The 21,515-nt window shown below is 45.9% G+C and overlaps 2 protein-coding genes across 2 annotated transcripts; both read right to left on the reverse strand.

The window, feature by feature from the left end:
- Window positions 1-14,342: 14,342 nt before the first annotated feature.
- Window positions 14,343-15,707, reverse strand: LOC109766075 (protein IRX15-LIKE). Its single transcript, XM_020324843.4, has one exon. It carries the CDS (start codon window positions 15,471-15,473, stop codon window positions 14,490-14,492), a length of 984 nt encoding a protein of 327 aa, XP_020180432.1. The 5' UTR covers window positions 15,474-15,707; the 3' UTR covers window positions 14,343-14,489.
- A 925-nt stretch (window positions 15,708-16,632) lies between these two features.
- Window positions 16,633-21,241, reverse strand: LOC109766076 (uncharacterized). Its single transcript, XM_020324844.4, has 2 exons — window positions 20,899-21,241; window positions 16,633-17,454 (listed from the first exon to the last, which is right to left on the reverse strand). The coding sequence occupies exons 1-2, from the start codon at window positions 21,064-21,066 to the stop codon at window positions 17,092-17,094; spliced, it is 531 nt and encodes a 176-aa protein (XP_020180433.1). The 5' UTR covers window positions 21,067-21,241; the 3' UTR covers window positions 16,633-17,091.
- Window positions 21,242-21,515: the final 274 nt, after the last annotated feature.

Raw genomic sequence — 21,515 nt, forward strand, 5'->3', positions numbered from 1 at the left:
GGAGTAAAAACTTTACCTTTCTGCGTGGGAACCGCCTATAATGTATCTAGTATGGAAGATATTGGGAACTCTTGGTCGTTTTGTTGACAATGAAATCATACCTCTCAAAATTATTTTCATCTCTGTTTTTGCTTCGAACTCTAGCACCTCTGCAAATCTCTGCTTCCCTCTGCGAAGGGCCTATCTTTTACTTTTATGCAAGCATCAGTAGTATTCCTTCTCATTCCAACCTACTCTTTAGTTGGCAAGCATCATGTGGTGGAGAAAGATCTAAGCATATATGGCCATTCAAATATATTTGATCATGAATTATTATTGTTGAAAATTATCTATATGATAAGTAAGTTGGGAGGCGAAACATTAAGGCCCTATCTTTCTCTGTGTTCGATGAATACTATTTGTTCTAAAAATATGCTTTGAGTGGTAGCAATCATGGAAGACTATAGGATGGTTGAGTATGTGGGATTTGCTAAATCAAAGCTCTTACATAGACCCTTCCGGAAAATAAGATGAATTGTAATTGTTTGATGACTGAGAACATAGTTTGTTAGTTTTCAAGAAAGTTTATGGTCTATGCTTTAACATGTGATAGCTTGTTACTTGATCATGAAAAGTTTTATGAGTTGAGCTACTGTTATGATATATAATGATGCTAGAAAAAGTGATTGGAACTATCATTGATCAAACTTATGCACTTGCTAGCATTCACACTTCATAAATTATTTCTTTTATCATTTACCTACTCGAGGATGAGCAGGAATTAAGCTTGGGGATGCTGATACGTCTCCAACGTATCTATAATTTATGAAGTATTCATGCTATTATATTATCCATCTTAGATGTTTTATATGCATTTATATGCTATTTTATATGATTTTTGGGACTAACCTATTAACCTAGAGCCCAGTGCCAGTTTCTGTTTTTTCCTTGTTTTTGAGTTTTACAGAAAAGGAATACCAAACGGAGTCCAATGGACGTGCCAATTTTTGACGATTTTTCATGGACCAAAAGAAGACCCCGGAGCAAAAGAGTTGGGCCAGGAGAGTCCCGAGCTGCCCACGAGGGTGGGGGGCGCGCCCACCCCCCTGGGCGTGGGCCCTTGCCTCGTGGACAACCCGGAGACCCCCCTGACGTGAGACCTAAGCCAAAAAATCCTATAAATACTGAAACCTCCAGAAAACAGAATAGATTGGGAGTTCCGCCACCGCAAGCCTCTGTAGCCACCAAAACCCAATCGAGACCCTGTTCCGGCACCCTGCCGGAGGGGGGAATCCCTCTCCGATGGCCATCTTCATCATCCCGGCGCTCTCCATGACGAGGAGGGAGTAGTTCACCCTCGGGGCTGAGGGTATGTACCAGTAGCTATGTGTTTGATCTCTCTCTCGTGTTCTTGAGGTGATACGATCTTGATGTATCATGAGCTTTGCTATTGTAGTTGGATCTTATGACGTTTCTCCCCCTCTACTCTCTTGTAATGGATTGAGTTTTCCCTTTGAAGTTATCTTATCGGATTGAGTCTTTAAGGATTTGAGAACACTTGATGTATGTCTTGTCGTGCTTATCTGTGGTGACAATGGGATATCACGTGATCCACTTGATGTATGTTTTGGTGATCAACTTGCGGGTTTCGCCCATGAACCTATGCATAGGGGTTGGCACACGTTTTCGTCTTGACTCTCCGGTAGAAACTTTGGGGCACTCTTTGAGGTTCTATGTGTTGGTTGAATAGATGAATCTGAGATTGTGTGATGCATATCGTATAATCATACCCACGGATACTTGAGGTGACATTGGAGTATCTAGGTGACATTAGGGTTTTGGTTGATTTGTATCTTAAGGTGTTATTCTAGTATGAACTCTATGATAGATTGATCCGAAAGAACAACTTTGAGGTGGTTTCATACCCTACCACAATCTCTTCGTTTGTTCTCCGCTATTAGTGACTTTTGAGTGACTCTTTGTTGCATGTTAATGGATAGTTATATGATCCAATTATGTTATTATTGTTGAGAGAACTTGCACTAGTGAAAGTATGAACCCTAGGCCTTGTTTCAACGCATTGCAATACCGTTTGTGCTCACTTTTATTGTTAGTTACCTTGCTATTTTTATATTTTCAGATTACAAAAACCTATATCTACTGTCCATATTACACTTGTATCACCATCTCTTCGCCGAACTAGTGCACCTATAGAATTTACCATTGTATTGGGTGTGTTGGGGACACAAGGGACTCTTTGTTATTTGGTTGCAAAGTTGTTTGAGAGAGACCATCTTCATCCTACGCCTCCCACGGATTGATAAACCTTAGGTCATCCACTTGAGGGAAATTTGCTACTGTCCTACAAACCTTTGCACTTGGAGGCCCAACGACGTCTACAAGAAGAAGGTTGTGTAGTAGACATCACCAGGCGACAGGGATGACAGAGAGGTTCACCAACGAAATACCAGGGGTCAGAAGCAATTTCCACCCGAGGATCAACTACTCCCGGAGCGAAAATAGCAGTCTGGCTTCCGCCGCCCACCTCGTACACCTGCAAAATTTGTGCCGCGCATACATCACTACGCACTCAAAATACCATGGGCATTGGCGGAAGCACACTACGGACAAGCCTGCAAGCATCCCCGTAACATTTGTTATCCATTTTCTTTTTATTTCTTCCTTCACTATCTATTAGAAACAGGTGACGAACAGGACAAACATCTGAAACTGGCTCTATTGGAGTTCGGATCCGTACACTCACCTAAGGGGCTATCTCCGTCAAGGATTCCCCCCGCCGAGGACTGGCGGCGCAGACGTGCGACAGGAGGTCCAAAATAACTTTTTGTAGACCGCACTCTCTATTTCGAGCCTGTACTATGCCTATTCCTCCGCCTCCGACCCCAAGCATGTCAAATAGCCGGGAGGATGGCTTTTATATATCATAAATAATAATTGGCATGTCGCTCAGCTCCCAGTATTCGAATTAATCATCCATGTTGTTTCACCACTAAACACGGCTCCCATGTTTGTTCCACAGACATACCTTGGCATAACCTGCCAGGGGCTCGGTATGGGAATAAATGAGTTGCCAGCAAAAGCCCGAACAGCTCTACAACGTACTTCGGCGTCGCAAGTTTGGCCTTATATGCATCAGCTCCGAATCATTGTCTTGGGTCAATAGTTGGGTTGCCCGGCTCCTGTGCTTGCTACCCTACGTTCCGCTCTATCGGCTAGGGTAGTAAAGGGAGAACTACTGCGATTGTGCTTCCGGTTCATCTGGTCAAGTACCTCAGTAGACAAAGCCGAAAACTGACTGTCATGATGCGGCGAGAGCTGGTCAACCACTTGGCGACTTCTTGGAATCTTTAGCGATTCTCCGTGTCACACGAAGGATCTTTTTCAGATCAAATATGTAAGGCACCATACGTCGCATACATACCAGGGGCTATGTCGTAGTCCCATCATAAAATTCCTATGGCTAAGTGAAAGTGTTAACGCCCTATAGTCCGATTGCCTGGTTCGCCGCATTATGACCTCCCTCATGGACCAAGATGTTGGATAAAGAGTGATTAAACGCTTTTCGGAACACCCCCATACTTCCTACGAGGGGGCTGAAGCCGACGACTGGAAAACTTTCAGATTATATTAAAACGGCCGCACAGGAGGAATTCAAGCTTTCGAGCAAAACATAAAAATAGATTAACTATAAAATTGTCTTTTACAATTCTCATACACCTCACTCGAACATTATGTCTTTCGAGCACTGACCCTCTATCAAGCGGGCGGCCTCAAGGACGTCTTCAAAATAATGCTCCGGTTCCGGACGGTCCTTGCCTTTCGGTGGACTCTTTGTCGCAACATCGATGGCCTTCATCTTCCCCCATAACGTCTTGACTCGGGCAAAAGCCATCTGTGCACCCTCAATGCACGTTGACCGCTTCACTGCGTCGATACGCGGCACCGCGTCAACAAGCCTCTGCACCAAACCGAAATAGCTATTCGGAACAGGCTCGGTTGGCCACAACCGGATTATGACATCCTTCATGGCAGCGCCGGATATCCTATGAAGTTCGGCCCATTGGGACATCTGTTCATTGAGAAACAGAGGGCGCTTTGATGTGCCAAACTGCGATCAAAAAAGCTTCTCCGTTGCATACCCATCTCACGCTTGGTAATACTGCGCCGCATCGGAAGAACTCTTCGGCAAGTCCAAGAACTCATCCGGAGAACACCACACTTGGTTAAGCTGAGCATAGTTTGGGTCACCGAACTTAGTTTGCAGCAGAAAGGGCTTCCCAGCCGCAATCTCCCTAGCATGCCGAACCTCCTCACGGGCTGCTCTGGATTCCGATCGCGTTTCCTTTGCCTCTTGTAAGGCCTTGTCCAGTTCAGCCGTTAAGGCTTTATTCTCCTTCTCCAGAAATTCACAGCGGCCAGTGGCATTTTCAAGTTCGAGCGCCACCGTGGATATCTTCTCCTCGTCTTGGCGCCGTGCAGCTTGTTCGGCTTTTAGCTTAGCCGATGCCTTTTCAGCAGTAGCATTGCTATGCCGGGCCTGCTCCTTGGTCCGGGCCAGCTCCGCTCGAAGAACTTCAACGGCGGCAGCACCATCTGCAGCCACGCATATTCTAGCATACAGATTTTAGCATCATGCTTATACCACAAAAATGTATGGGGATTGCCCCGAATACATACCTTGCGACTCGTCAAGACGCATATTGATTAAGGCAAGATCATCCCCTGCCACATCAAGCTTCCGCTGCAGCTCGGAAATTTCCATAGTCCGGGAAGTGGCCAAGGGGGATGCAGCCTATGTTCAAGTTCATCAGGTTAGTCCTCAAAACGATCCTTTTCGATCCTCCGTTTGCTTCCTAGTGGAAGATAACCCGAGTCTCAGGGGCTACTACCTATACACAGGCGCATCTTTGCAAATGAAACATAGCTGAAAACATTATGTCACAAACCTCGAAGCCCTTTAGTAGGCTCATAAAGGCTTCATCTAATCCGCCCTTCACGGACAAAATCTTCTCAATCACTGTACCCATCAAGGTACGATGTTCCCCCGAGACAGATGCTTTCCGCAACATGTCCCGCAATATATCCGAAGTCTCCGGGTCTCCGGAAGCTGCTCTAGGAGCACTACCATCCTTTGAAGGGATTTGTTCGCCCGTCTCCAGAATCACTGTCGGCTGCGAACCAGACAGTCCGGGGCCTTTGTTATCATCAGCCCCAGAATCCCGGATGGCCAGAGATCCACCTCTGGGTACCGCCTCTTTTGCCCCCTGCGTAACTTGTTGATCAAGAGGGACCCTCCACGATGACACTTCAGAGTCATCTGCCTTATTGGGCGAGGAGGTTGGAGGACGCGTCTCGCTCTCCATCATCTCTGGGAGGAGACTCCCTGAAGAAGAGGATCGCCCAGAAAAACTCTGTGCCGACCTGTAAAAAATGCATGAATGCATTATGTATATCTTCGGTAACAGCAACGGAGCGGGACGCTATCAAAATACTCCGGATTTACTTACAGTTTGGCCAAGGGCTTGTCCCCTTGTTGGAGCTGTTCAACGGCGTCGCTTTCCAAACCCAAGCCGCTCGACGGTGGCATCCTGCCCTTCTTGGAAGACCGCCCCTCCCAATATTCGGAGGCGGCCCTTTTCCTCCTGCTTGGAGAAGGGATACTGGGTCCTTTTCCGCCTCTATCTTCAGGCGAGGAAAGGTCGATTTCTCCGGACTCAGTGTCCGACTTACCTCCGGAACCAAGGTCATCTTGGGTCTTCTCACTCTCCTCTTTACCCTCCCTTACCGGCGCCTGGTATGGTGCCAAGGCCAGCATCCTTGTTAACACAGGAGTAGCTGAGTCTTCGGGAAGGGGAGCTGGACACCTAATCCATTCCACCTTCTTTATCCAACCCTGAAAAAGGATGATTCCGTCAGTATCTTGTCACTGGGAATCTGATTATGAGGTATTCAACAAACGGGTACTTACCAGGGTATCCGGATGGTTACAGTCTAGGCCGACATCTTCGGTGGTGTCCGGCCATTGCCATCGTTTCCCGAAGAGTAATCTCCACATTCCTTCATGCGTAGTGCCGAGAAGTGTTGAAGAGTTCACGGCCCTTCTGGATTGAACTCCCAAAGGCGGAGAGGCCGTCGCTGGCACAGCAGGTTCCGACGAACTAGCATTACTTGAACGACATTGGCTATATTGATGTCCCTCTCAATGAGGCTTCGTATGCGACTTTGCAGAGTTCGCACCTCGTTCGTTGATCCCCAGTCCAACCCCTTATTAATCCACGATGCAAGCTGAATTGGGGGGCTGGATCGGAATGCAGGCTCAGCTGCCCACTTGGAGCCATGGGGCTCGGTAATATAGAACCACCCCTGCTGCCATAAATCAGAAGATTTGGCGAAGGATCCTTTCAGCCAAACAGCGCTAGCAAGCTTGCTCACTGTAGCACTGCCGCACTCAGCTTGCTCCCCCTCTATCACTTGCGGCTTCACATCAAAGGTCTTGAGCCACAAGCCGAAGTGCGGAGGAGTCCGGAGGAAGGCTTCGCACGTGACGATAAACGCCGAGATAAGAAGAATAGAGTCCGGGGCCAGATCGTGAAAATCTAGCCCGTAATAGAACATGAGCCCTCGGACGAAGGGGTTAAGTGCAAACCCTAAACGCGAAGGAAGTGGGACACGAACACGACCCTCTCGCCGGATCTGGGGGGTGGGAATAACCTGCCCCTCGGCAGGAAGCCTATAATGGATTTCCGCGGTCAAATACCTCGCCGCCCGAAGCTTTGCAATATCTCCCTCCATGACAGAAGAAGCTACCCACTGGCCTTGTTGGCTGGATCCGGACATGATTGGGTCTGTGGCAACTGAAACCCGGGTGTTGGAACTCGGGGGAGTAAGGGTTGAGGAAGAAGCAAGCATGAAAGAAAAAGACGGGTCTGTACCCTTATATAAAGGCTGTGAATATCAAACGCCTCCTCCTGGGCCTCAAAGCTTGCCTATTCCCAAGGAGTTGTACCCAAACGACGGTTGGGTTACCCACGTTCGGGTTGACAAGAATCCCTTAAAAAAGGGGAGACACGATCTCCGCTTGGATAAGACATGACAATAAAACCACGTCTTGAGACATGGGACGACGGGCCAGCTAACGGTTCGAAAATAATGGCCGAGCACGCGTGATGTCATATTACCAAAAAGTTGTCAGCGGATTGAACTCGTGAAGTATTATATCCTCTGCAGTTGTGTATACAAGTCCGGATACAATCATTACATCTGAAGACTATCTTGGAGTTCGGGAAGGGGAACCCGCCTTGCAATGCCGAAGACAATCTGTGCGCCGGACTCCTCGTCACTGAATCCAGGTTCAGGGGCTACTGAGGGAGTCCTGGACTAAGGGGTCCTCGGGCGTCCGGCCTGTTATCCATGGGCCGGACTGATGGGCTGTGAAGACGTGAAGGCTGAAGAATGTACCCGTGTCCGGATTGGACTCTCCTAGGCGTGGAAGGCAAGCTTGGCGACTAGCTATGAAGATTCCTTCTTATGTAACCGACTCTATGTAACCCTAGATCCCTCCGGTGTCTATATAAACCGGAGGGCGTAGTCCGGATAGGATATATTCATTACCATAGTCATACAGGCTAGGCTTCTAGGGTTTAGCCATTACGATCTCGTGGTAGATCAACTCTTGTAATACTCATATTCATCAAGATCAATCAAGCAGGAAGTAGGGTATTACCTCCATAGAGAGGGCCCGAACCTGGGTAAACATCGTGTCCCCCGTTTCCTGTTACCATCGATCCTAGACGCATAGTTCGAGACCCCCTACCCGAGATACGCCGGTTTTGACACCGACACCTACATATTCTACGAAGATCTTTATCGGTCAAACCGCATAACAACATACATTGTTCCCTTTGTCATCGGTATGTTACTTGCCCGAGATTTGATCGTCGGTATCTCAATACCTAGTTCAATCTCGTTACCGGCAAGTCTCTTTACTCGTTCCGTAATGCATCATCCCGCAACTAACTCATTAGTCACATTGCTTGCAAGGTTATAGTGATGTGCATTACCGAGAGGGCCCAGAGATACCTCTCCGACAATCGGAGTGACAAATCCTAATCTCGATCTATGCCAACTCAACAAGTACCATTGGAGACACCTGTAGAGCACCTTTATAATCACCCAGTTACATTGTGACGTTTGGTAGCACACAAAGTGTTCCTCCGGTACTCGGGAGTTGCATAATCTCATAGTCATAGGAACATGTATAAGTCATGAAGAAAGCATTAGCAACATACTAAACGATCAAGTGCTAAGCTAACAGAATGGGTCAAGTCAATCACATCATTCTCCTAATGATGTGATCCTGTTAATCAAATGACAACTCATGTCTATGGTTAGGAAACTTAACCATCTTTGATTAACGAGCTAGTCAAGTAGAGGCATACTAGTGACACTCTGTTTGTCTATGTATTCACACATGTATTATGTTTCCGGTTAATACAATTCTAGCATGAATAATAAACATTTGTCATGATATGAGGAAATAAATAATAACTTTATTATTGCCTGTAGGGCATATTTCCTTCAGTCTCCCACTTGCACTAGAGTCAATAATCTAGTTCACATCGCCATGTGATTTAACACCAATAGTTCACATCACCATGTGATTAACACCCATAGTTCACATCGTCATGTGACCAACACCCAAAGGGTTTACTAGAGTCAATAATCTAGTTCACATCGCTATGTGATTAACACCCAAAAGAGTACTAAGGTGTGATCATGTTTTGCTTGTGAGAGAAGTTTAGTCAACGGGTCTGCCACATTCAGATCCGTATGTATTTTGCAAATATCTATGTCAACAATGCTCTGCATGGAACTACTCTAGCTAATTGCTCCCACTTTTAATATGTATCCAGATTGAGACTTAGAGTCATCTGGATCAGTGTCAAAACTTGCATCGACGTAACCCTTTACGACGAACCTTTTGTCACCTCCATAATCGAGAAACATATCCTTATTCTACTAAGGATAATTTTGACCGCTGTTTAGTGATCTACTCCTAGATCACTATTGTACTCCCTTGCCAAACTCAGTGTAGGGTATACAATAGATCTGGCACACAGCATGGCATACTTTATAGAACCTATGGCTGAGGCATAGGGAATGACTTTCATTCTCTTTCTATTTTCTGCCGTGGTCGGGCTTTGAGTCTTACTCAATTTCACACCTTGTAACACAGGCAAGAACTCTTTGTTTGACTGTTCCATTTTGAACTACTTCAAAATCTTGTCAAGGTATGTACTCATTGAAAAAACTTATCAAGCATCTTGATCTATCTCTATAGATCTTGATGCTCAATATGTAAGCAGCTTCACCGAGGTCTTTCTTTGAAAAACTCCTTTCAAATACTCCTTTATGCTTTCCAGAAAATTCTACATTATTTCTGATCAACAATATGTCATTCACATATATTTTTCAGAAATGTTGTAGTGCTCCCACTCACTTTCTTGTAAATACAGGCTTCACCGCAAGTCTGTATAAAACTATATGCTTTGATCAACTCATCAAAGCGTATATTCCAACTCCGAGATGCTTGCACCAGTCCGTAGATGGATCGCTGGAGCTTGCACATTTTGTTAGCACCTTTAGGATCGACAAAACCTTCTGGTTGCATCATATACAACTCTTCTTTAAAAAATCCATTAAGGAATGTAGTTTTGACATCCATTTGCCAGATTTCATAAAATTTGGCAATTTGCTAACATGATTCGGACAGACTTAAGCATCGCCACGAGTGAGAAAATCTCATCGTAGTCAACACCTTGAACTTTGTCAAAAACCTTTTTCCGACAAGTCTAGCTTTGTTGATAGTAACACTACTATCAGCGTCCGTCTTCCTCTTGAAGATCCATTTATTTTCTATGGCTTGCCGATCATCGGGCAAGTCAACCAAAGTCCACACTTTGTCCTCATACATGGATCCCATCTCAGATTTCATGGCCTCAAGCTATTTCGCGGAATCTGGGCTCATCATTGCTTCCTCATAGTTCGTAGGTTCGTCATGGTCAAGTAACATGACCTCCAGAACAGGATTACCGTACCACTCTGGTGCGAATCTCACTCCGGTTGACATATGAGTTTCGGTAGTAACTTGATCTAAAGTTACATGATCATCATCATTAGCTTCCTCACTAATTGGTGTAGGAGTCACAGGAACAGATTTCTGTGATGAACTACTTTCCAATAAGGGAGCAGGTACAGTTACCTCATCAAGCTCTACTTTCCTCCCACTCACTTCTTTCGAGAGAAACTCCTTCACTAGAAAGGATCCATTTTTAGCAACGAATGTCTTGCCTTTGGATCTGTGATAGAAGGTGTACCCAACTGTCTCCTTTGGGTATCCTATGAAGACACATTTCTCCGATTTGGGTTTGAGCTTATCAGGATGAAACTTCTTCACATAAGCATCGCAGTCCCAAATTTTAAGAAATGACAACTTGGGTTTCTTGCCAAACCACAGTTCATATGGTGTCATCTCAACGGATTTAGATGGTGCCCTATTAATTGCGAATGCAGCTATCTCTAATGCATAACCCCAAAACGATTGTGGTAAATCGGTAAGAGACATCATAGATTGCACTATATCCGATAAAGTACGGTTATGACGTTCGGACACACCGTTATGCTGTGGTGTTCCAGGTGGCACGAATTTGTGAAACTATTCCACATTGTTTTAATTGAAGACCAAACTCGTAACTCAAATATTCGTCTCCGCGATCAGATCGTAGAAACTTTATTTTCTTGTCACGATGATCTTCCACTTCACTCTGAAATTCTTTGAACTTTTCAAATGTTTCAGACTTATGTTTCATCAAGTAGATATACCCATGTCTGCTCAAATCATCTGTGAAGGTCAGAAAATAACGATACCCGCCGCGAGCCTCAACACTCATCGGATCGCATACATCAGTATGTATTATTTCCAATAAGTCAGTTGCTCGCTCCATTGTTCCGGAGAATGGAGTCTTAGTCATCTTGCCCATAAGGCATGGTTCGCAAGTATCAAGTGATTCATAATCAAGTGATTCCAAAATCCCATCAGCATGGAGTTTCTTCATGCGCTTTACACCAATATGACCTAAACCGCAGTGCCACAAATAAGTTGCACTATCATTATTAACTTTGCATTTTTTGGCTTCAATATTATGAATATGTGTATCACTACGATCGAGATCCAACATACTATTTTCATTGGGTGTATGACCATCGAAGGTTTTATTCATGTAAACAGAACAACAATTATTCTCTGACTTTAAATGAATAACCGTATTGCAATAAACATGATCAAATCATATTCATGCTCAATGCAAACGCCAAATAACATTTATTTAGGTTTAACACTAATCCCGAAAGTATAGGGAGTGTGCGATGATGATCATATCAATCTTGGAACCACTTCCAACACACATCATCACTTCACCCTCAACTAGTCTCTGTTTATTCTGTAACTCCTGTTTCGAGTTACTAATTTTTAGCAACCGAACAAGTATCAAATACCCAGGGGCTACTATAAACACTAGTAAGGTACACATCAATAACCTGTATATCAAATATACCCTTGTTCACTTTGCCATCCTTCTTATCCACCAAATATTCAGGGCATTTCCGCTTCCAGTGACCATTTCCTTTGCAGTAGAAGCACTCAGTTTCAGGCTTTAGTCTAGCTTTGCGCTTCTTCACGGAAGTGACAACTTGCTTGTCATTCTACATGAAGTTCCCTTTCTTTCCCTTTGCCCTTTTCTTGAAACTAGTGATCTTGTTAATCATCAACACTTGATTCTCTTTCTTGATTTCTACCTTCATCGATTTCATCATCATGAAAAGCTCAGGAATCGTTTTCGTCATCCCTTGCATACTATAGTTCATCACGAAGTTCTACTAACTTGGTGATGGTGACTAGAGAATTCTGTCAATCACTATTTTATTTGGAAGATTAACTCCCACTTGATTCAAGCGATTGTAGTGCCCAGACAATCTGAGCACATGCTCACTGCTTGAGCTATTCTCCTCCATCTTTTAGCTATAGAACTTGTTGGAGACTTCATATCTCTCAACTCGGGTATTTGCTTGAAATATTAACTTCAACTCCTGGAACATCTCATATGGTCCATGACGTTCAAAATGTCTTTGAAGTCCCGATTCTAAGCCGTTAAGCATGGTGCACTAAACTATCAAGTAGTCATCATATTGAGTTAGCCAAACGTTCATAACGTCTGCATCTGCTCCTGCAATAGGTATGTCACCTAGCGGTGCATCAAGGACATAATTCTTCTATGCAGCAATGAGGATAAACCTCATATCACGGACCCAGTCCGCATCATTGCTACTATCATCTTTCAACTTAGTTTTCTCTAGGAACATATATAAAACATAGGGAATCAACAACGCGAACTATTGATCTACAACATTATTTGCAAAATACTATCAGGACTAAGTTCATGATAAATTAAAGTTCAATTAATCATATTACTTAAGAACTCCCACTTAGATAGACATCCCTCTAATCGTCTAAGTGATCACGTGATCCATATCAACTAAACCATGTCCGATCATCACGTGAGGCGGAGTAGTTTTCAATGGTGAACATCACTATGTTGATCATATCTACAATATGATTCACGCTCGACCTTTCGGTCTCAGTGTTCCGAGGCCATATCTGCATATGCTAGGCTCGTCAAGTTTAACCCGAGTATTTCTGTGTGTGCAAAACTGGCTTGCACCCGTTGTATATGAACGTAGAGCTAATCACAGCCGATCATCACGTGGTGTCTCGGCACGACAAACTTTGGCAACGGTGCATACTCAGGGAGAACACTTGTACCTTGAAATTTAGTGAGAGATCATCTTATAATGCTATCGTCAATCAAAGCAGAATAAGATGCATAAAAGATAAACATCACATGCAATCAAAATATGTGACATGATATGGCCATGATCATCTTGCGCCTTTGATCTCCATCTCCAAAGTACCGTCATGATCTCTATCGTCACCGGCATGACACCATGATCTCCGTCATCTTGATATCTATCAACGTGTTGTTACATGGTCGTCTCGCCAACTATTGCTCTTGCAACTATTGCTATCGCATAGCGATAAAGTAAAGCAATTATTTAGCGCTTGCGTCTTATGCAATAAAGAGACAACCATAAGGCTTCTGCTAGTTGCCGATAACTTCAACAAAACATGATCATCTCATAACTTATATCTCATCACGTCTTGACCTTATCACATCACAACAAGCCTTGCAAAAACAAGTTAGACGTCCTCTACTTTGTTGTTGCAAGTTTTACGTGGCTGCTACGGGCTGAGCAAGGACCGTTCTTACCTACGCATCAAAACCACAACGATAGTTCATCAAGTTAGTGTTGTTTTAACCTTCTCAAGGACCGGGCGTAGACACACTCGGTTCAACTAAAGTTGGAGAAACTGACACCCGCCAGCCACCTATGTGCAAAGCACGTCGGTAGAACCAGTCTCGCGTAAGCGTACGCGTAATGTCGGTCCGGGCCGCTTCATCCAACAATACCGCCGAACCAAAGTATGACATGATGGTAAGCAGTATGACTTGTATCGCCCACAACTCACTTGTGTTCAACTTCTGCTAGTTTCCTACGCACATGCAAGATCATGGTGATGCATAGCAACGAGAGGGGAGAGTGTTGTCCACGTACCCTCGTAGACCGAAAGCGGAAGCGTTAGCACAACGCGTTTGATGTAGTCGTACGTCTTCACGATCCGACCGATCCAAGTACCAAACGACCGGAGATAATTGCTGGTGTTTGATGGACATCGAACACACATGATGCCCATATGTGGTACTTCATTCTCTTGAGCTAAACACATTAAGTGTTTAGGATAAAAGAACACACATTGTAACGATCAACTCAAAGACACAAAAATAGTACTATAAATTAGAACACAACGACTCTTTTCTTTGGCTATGCTCCCGTGGCTTGAGAGCTCGGTAGCATCAAATTATATGAATGTTTCTTGTAACATGTTTATGCCTTCTATATAAGAATATGACACTTTTTTATATGCTCTTGAAAAAAGAAGTGCGTGAGCGCTAAATATGTCATTCTAAAGTTGCTCGTCAGAGAGGATCCTTTGGTCTTATTTGTAATTTTACTTCTTGGTTAGTGTTTCTTTGTGCAAAGTTAGCGTTCTGCTGTTTTGTTTTTTCAGTTTTGCCATTTCGATATATACGTGACTTGTAGTGTGATCCTTTCAATATAAATGAGACATATCTTACCATGTAAAAAAAAATGATGCCGGAAAACCCCCCTTGAAAATCACTTGTTCAGTTGTTCCACAAGTGTCATTTTGTCCGATCGAGACCACACCACATTTACAACGGTGCATCAAAATGCCAAAGCGCACACAATAGACCGAAGTACAAGGAACCAAAGTGGAAAGCCGATTCCCTGACAGACTAGTTTGCCTTCTTCGTGGTCGGTGGCGCCCCGCAGAAGGCCTCCCGGTTGGCGGCGGCGCCGCCGCGCACGACGTAGTGGCCGAGCGACGGTGTGCCGGTCCCCTCAATGCGGTTCTCGTCGCAGAGGAACTCCCTCGCGCACATGCTCTCCACCTCCCGCTCGTAGTCGTGCACCAGCACGTCCGTCACCGTCCCCTTGGTCCGCGCCATCACCGCCGCCGAGAAGATCGCCGCCATCCTCCCCGGTGAGGCCTCGGCGTACCCGTGCGGCCCGTCGACGAGGATGACGTCCCAGGCGACGTCGTAGAGCTGGTTGGGCAGGTCGCCGATGGCGAGGCGGCAGTCGGAGAAGAGCAGGTTCTGGACGGGGCGGCACTCGGCGCGCCGGGACGCGCGCGCGGCGTCGAGGAGGTCCGGGAGCTCGCGCACGGCGGTGGCGTAGGCGACGTCGTACGCCTCCAGCCCGCCGTGCGCGCCCTCCATGTGCGCCACGTAGAAGGGGTTCTCGTCCAGGAACACCGTCCGCCCGCCGTGGTTCAGCGCGCGCCACAGCGGCGTCTCCGCGCCGAGGCCGAACACCAGCAGGTTGCACGGCGCGCGCCGCCGCAGCACCGACGCGATCGCGCGCACGTCCTCCTCCGGCATGCTCACCGTCGAGTTCGCCCCCGCCGCCGCCGCGTACCGCACCAGCGCGTCGAACACGTACGCCGGCAGCGCCCCTCCGCCCGCCGACGCGCCGATGGCGCTGCCCGCGCCGGCGCCGGCCGCGAACGTGACCCGCGGCGACGCCGCCCCGGACGGCGCGCGCGCCGTGGAGAAGACCGTGAGCAGGGACGCGCAGGTGAACAGCGCGAGGAACGCGACGAGCCAGAAGCGGCGGCCGGAGACGGACGCGGCCGTCGCCGGCGACACCGCCCCGTTCCCGTACTTGCTCGACGGCTGGCGGACGAGGAGCAGCTTCGGCCCGGACATTGCCTTCATCTCTCCCTACCCCGGGTAACCAACCAAACCAATGAGCAGAGCAGACAGCTGGAGTGGCTGGTGCTCGAGTTCTTGTGCCCCTGTGTTTCCTACACCATTTTATGCGTGTGATCTTGTGCTCCGAGTGAAGAGCAGCGATGGTGTAAATACAAGGGGTGGTGCGGATGGAGAGAATGGTTCACCGTACCAGAATGACATCTCAGCCTTTCAGGGCGTGAGTTGGCCGGGGAACGCAGGTTGGGATGTGATGGCAGACAAGCCAAGCCAAGCTTAATTTAAGCAAAGTAGAATAAGACGAAGTTTATTTCTTTTGAGAAATAAATAAATAAGCGTTTGATCAGTAGTTGGCACGTTTGGCGAGAAAGCAATCTAGGTGAAAATTCACTTCGCTGCAGGTTTGCTTCGGAGTGGCTCAAATTCTGGTAGGTTTGGATGGGCACTCCTTTGATTTGGACGCTGGAACTTTCTCCTTCAGAATATGAACACTCATATCCCCACCATCCAAAACTTTCAGTGTGGAACACAGATTCAGCTGCGATGAACCCCGGGCAGGCTACCAAATTTCTTGGGCAATGTGAGGACCTTATGTTTCTTCTTTTTTCAGTATGGTATATGGAACACATCACGGCAATGTGCCATTAACTGATGATAGAGGATCATCAGTAATTACCTGAACAGCTACAGGAGATGGCTCCGGGTTTTGAAACTTTGAAGACAGGCAGCTTTCTGGCCATCAGACTCAGATATCAAACAAAAGAAGGTTGCAGATACAACTATCATATTTGGTGAGAAAATTGTTGAACAAGGCTGAACCTCCTTTGACAAGGGTGACAGAAAAGAAGACTGGCCACTTGGGATTCAAGCGACTCAGAGTCTCACAGATGTGGCATGCAGGAACTAACGTTTGTAGATGGGGGGTGGCTGTCGGTCTATATAGACCTCCGTTGCCTTCGAGTGAAGCCTCGGCAAAAGCACCGGCATGAAACACACGCTGACATGTTCAAGTCCTAGACTGTTTCGTGGTAACCTGAGCTCATTCAAAATTTCAAACAAAGAACATGCAGATGTTTACTGCTAGCAACAATCTAACAGGCACATGCATTGGATAAAAAGAAACTGAAACAGAAACCGAAACAATGCTGAAAAGCACGGTAGCAGGTAGTGACAACAGAGTTCCATCTTCTTATAGATCTGCCCATGGATACCAACTCCCGGTGTCCGAATCAGCAGATCATAATTAAAAGGGACAGAACATCAGTTAACTAACTTTCCATAGAGTATACGCCGTCTAATGACGGACAGAAGATTTTCCTCACCAGACTATGAGGATTTTGACAACCTCGAGCAAATAACAGAGGATCATATCAGGATTTTACCATACCACCAGCAAAAAGGTGCCATAAGAACACAGCAAGGCACAATGAAGCGTCGATTCCAGTTCATAATGCTCTAGGTTGGCTATGTATTTGCTTCTGTGAACAGGAGATGTATCTCTGGCATCCCTGCAGTAGAGAAGCGGTATCCGGAAAAGAGAGCAGGTTCTACGAAATATCATGCGCATCATGATCACCGTCTGGGGTGAGCACCCATATACAGTAGCAAGGATTTATCACCAGGATCATGCGGCCCCGCACCAGTAGGCCAGGTGCTCATCTTTGCGTGACGTGCTGAAGAGCCCACCACATTTCAAGCAAATGAAGCTGCTGCCATCGTTGAAGGCGTCCAGGATAATCTGCTTCCTTCCACACTCAGCAAGTATGCAGGCCTCGTCAGAGTTTAACACCGTGACAGGGTCAGAACCAGGTGCTAGTGGATTAGGGTTTGATGACTGAGCCTCTGCTATAGCACACTGTGCGAGCAAAGAAGCGAGCTCATCAATGTTTGGAGCAGGTTGCGATCTCTGCCTGTAGAGGTCACGTGCACGGTTCAGAGTCTGGATGAGAGCCTGTTCACCACCTTGAGATCTTATGGCCAAGAGTACCTGCATAATATTCCAGAGTTCAGTTCCTTAGCAGAACTAGGAAAGGTGAAATTTATGTAAAGTAAGTAGCAAAGGGATCATCAGAGTAATCGCAACCAAGTATAGTTGCTTGGGAAATCTGGAATACAAGAAATGGTCAACATCTTCAAGGGCATCAGGCCCATCTCTACAGATGCAGGAAAAAAATTCGAAGAGGAATTGCAGTGGCTTCTTCATCAAGCTAAGACGAAGAAATATAGCTCCCTGGCGCTGGGTTGAGCCTTTCGCTAACTCAGTTGCTTGTTGTAACCTTAGCTTTCCTTTTCTGGATTTTTATTTTGTTTTTATCTTTGTACAGCAAAATATAATCCAAAAATATACATAAACAAATTAGGAAGACCCTACTATTTTAGTAAAAAATAATCGCCGCCAAGAAACGTTGCCAATTTGGAAGCTTCCTATATTTGCACCCCCCACAAGCTTTTCTTTTACCAGGCACACAATATTATTTTCATTGACGTATACAAGTTAAGAAGCAGATTGCAAACCTCATCAAATTTCACTTATTAGTGCTGCACTTAAGTTAAGGGAAAATTGATCTTATACCACTAAGCAAATTGTCCTTTTCCAAAATACCACTCATTCATGTATCCTTGACAAAACAACACTAGTTCCGTCCTCCACTAGCCCTTACAGCACTATACCCCCCCCCCCCCCCCCCCCCCACACACACACAGCCTTCTTAACCTTCTTCTCGTTCACTGGTCTTTATCCGTTCCTATTTCTGCTGTTTCTTACCTCCCCCAGGGTTGCTTCTCCTTCCCACCATTGCTACAAACATATCGTGTTTGACTAGGGAACAGGAACTGGGCATCGACCAGTTGGCTAGCGGCGTGGAGCCGGCTGCGCAGCCTAGCCCGCCGACCGCGTTCGAGCCTTGGCTCCGCTGGGTATGTGCCAACATTTCTTCTTAACAAAAGACCAGAGAGTCTAGTCCCTATTGGTACTTTTTTTACTAGGGAATGACTTTGGACAGAGGAATGAAAGAAATAACGCAATAGGAAAGCAGCTGTTGATGCCAATGAGTATTGGTGGTCAGTATCAATTTGCACAAGTTGAATTCCAGTCACGTATAAGAGTAACAGAAAATTATAGCGAGGATCGCAGCATTGCTGCGAATGCCATTGTGCAGGATTCACAGCACTCAAGTCCTGACGAAGACAGCACATTCCTCATTTGGATCATCCTAGGAAAGGTCTATTCTATACATCAGACAGGAAATCATATATGTCCAATGCAAACATGGCTTGAATATCCTAATGCTACACAGAATACTAGCGTATTTAGTAAGGTTGGGCTAGTACTATCCTGTTCTAAATTAGCACAATTGACTGAGCGGTTTCACCAAGGTATCAAATCCTAACTTGTTAACTTCCCATTCGTGTCTTTTGTATTCATATTTTTTGGCTTCACTATAAATGGTTAAAAACGGTCTTTCATGGCTACCAAATGTATATATGAGCCATGACATAAACTTGCTTCAGAAGAACCGCATCCTGCAGAAGGATAAGATTAAAGCTACTCTTGCCTTTAGCGCATCTCCATATGATAACCATTGCAATCTACCTTTGCCAGTGTGACCTCACAACGGCTCAATAGTTTAAACAACACAGATTCACACCTTCTTTTGAAAGGTCGGGTAGGGGGGGTAGCCCACTTGAACTGTTTTTCCATTAAGACATTGAGCCCAAAAATAACAGCCAGATAGAGTAATAGATTACAATCATGGAAGAGGTGACCGAGCATACAACCCAAACAAAAGAAAAACTAGCAGATACAAACCTCACCAACTAATAAGGCCTCCTTTGGTTTGGAGGAATCGCATAGGAATTCTAGAGGATAGGATTCTTATAGGATTTTTTCCTTTAGAGCCCTTTGGTTCATAGGAATGGATTCCTATTCCTACATAGGATTGGTTCCTATCCTCCACATTTCATAGGAAAATAAAAATGAGCCTAGACTCAATGGAAAAATTCCTTTGGTGTCAACCAAATGACATCTCGTTTCCTATTCCTACTCATAGGATTTGAGATACATGTCATCTCTAAAGGGTAAAGGATGAGGGAAATAATCCCTGTTCATAAGTTCAAGCATGCTTGGCTGAAGTTGTACACCAAACTTTGGTGGAGCATTGGTGTTCATTCTCAGAAAATATGAATTCATGGAACCCTTGTTAAGAAACAAACTTTACATAAATATTAAATGGCAGGTCTCCTAACATCCACATTTCTGAACTCAATCAAAGAAGATAATTATTTGGGGTTCCCCATTATTACAAGAAAATGAAGGAAAAGAAGGTAAGGAACTAGCAAACCAACAAAGGGGGAACAGAAAGAGCAGACACAGGACTGTGCAGGCACAAACAGATAATCAGAAAAACACACTGTATGAAATTGAAACTAAGTCTAACAATTACCCTAAGAAAATTACTAAATCTAGCTACCCAACTGCGTGGCAAACTCAAACACTTAGAAAATAATTAATTACTCCTTCCGATCCATATTAAGTGTCGCTGATTTAGTACAACAATCAATACTCCCTCCGATCCATATTGCGACGATTAATATGGATCGGAGGGAGCAGTAAAACTAGCTGCGCAGTTGGAAACTCAAAACTCTTTTAAGATTTGTTAATCAGAAACTATTGTAACTGCGTGGGCCATGAGGAATACACTTGAATCTACATTGTGGCATGCCAATTACAATCGGAAATTTAGTCTTGACAAGGATTGCCAAAACAGATTTCTAAGGCTACAATGCATCTGTCCTACTTCCCCACTTTGCAAGCTCAATCCTCATACGTTTGTAAACACCATCCCTAGAGCTTACTCAGTGTGCTAATGGAAATCCATTAGTAAATAGCAAGTTGAAATACTGATAGGTGTGAGATCTGTCTGAGCCTACGAGCACTCAACATAGTGAAAGCATTTCCCTGAGCATCACTTTATAATCTTCCTCCCTTTGACCTCTAAAGGAGAACCATAGGACAACCATTGCTAGCCTAAGGGGAATATAGCCGAAAAGAACAGGTGCGCAGGTAGGGAGGCACCACCCAAACACCTAAACATCTTCTGGCACGAATAATACCTAACAAACCCTAAACCTCAAAGCCTAGAACCCTAGGACCTAGAACGAATCATACCACCTAACCCCTGTTTTGTCGCTCCCCGCGAAACCCCAAGGCGGATTACGCCACGGAGCAGACGATCCAAAGCGAAACTGAAATCAGAGGAAACCCGCCGCGTCCGTTCTAATCGCGTGATCAAGCCTCTGGCGGGCGTGCACCTCGCGGATTTCCTGTTCCGACACGCACGGCGAGGGTCGCGATACGCGACGAAGCGCAAGAAATGGAGGCGGAGGGGAAGAGGGGATGTGAGGGCAGAGAGAGTGAGGCGAGGGTTCTCACCGCCTGCAGCGCGAGGGACGGCTGGCCCTCCTGGAGCAGCCCGCGGGCGCGGGACAGCATGCTCCACCCATCTCCGGCCGCCGCTGCCTGCGGCGGCGGCGGAGGCTGCTGGGGCTGGGGCTGGAGCGGATGCTCCGCGGGCTCCATCTCGACGTCGGACGGGTCCATCGGCGGCGCCTCCCGATCGACTGCGTGCTCTCGTATGTGCTCCGCCGCCGCGAGGTGCACGGCGCCGCGGGGTGGTGCCTGGTAACTGCGGGCGACGGCTGCTCTGCGGCTGCGGTGCCACGCCTCCAGATGCTTCCAGGTGGTGCGTGCCTCCTCGGGCAGTCGGGGGCGGCCTGGTATTCGGTTTCTAAAAGAATAGACGCACGAGAAGGAAATCCTTCGAAATTTTACGAGTTGGTCCCCAATTTTCCCCTGTATTTATTTAGCTGTTTTACCCCTTTATTTTGGGGAGATCTTTTTAAAAGATCCACCGCCTCGCGAGCCACTGAATTTTATATAAGACGACGGTCAAATTTAGCTGCCAGCTTTGTAACATGGATGATGTTGCGCTTGGACATTTGCAATTGCAACACAGTTCATATTGCAGAACTTTTGCAACAGCGGTATCG

This window comes from Aegilops tauschii, chromosome 6 (assembly GCF_002575655.3).
Source record: "Aegilops tauschii subsp. strangulata cultivar AL8/78 chromosome 6, Aet v6.0, whole genome shotgun sequence".
NCBI classification, from domain to species: Eukaryota; Viridiplantae; Streptophyta; class Magnoliopsida; order Poales; family Poaceae; genus Aegilops; species Aegilops tauschii.

Bases quoted from the DNA above. Each gene is read 5' to 3' on its own strand.
- LOC109766075 (XM_020324843.4), bottom strand. From the start codon at position 15,473: ATGAAGGCAATGTCCGGGCCGAAGCTGCTCCTCGTCCGCCAGCCGTCG.
- LOC109766076 (XM_020324844.4), bottom strand. From the start codon at position 21,066: ATGGACCCGTCCGACGTCGAGATGGAGCCCGCGGAGCATCCGCTCCAG. The intron at 17,455-20,898 runs GTGAGAACCCTC...AATATTATGCAG, and splicing joins CGTCCCTCGCGCTGCAGGCG to GTACTCTTGGCCATAAGATC.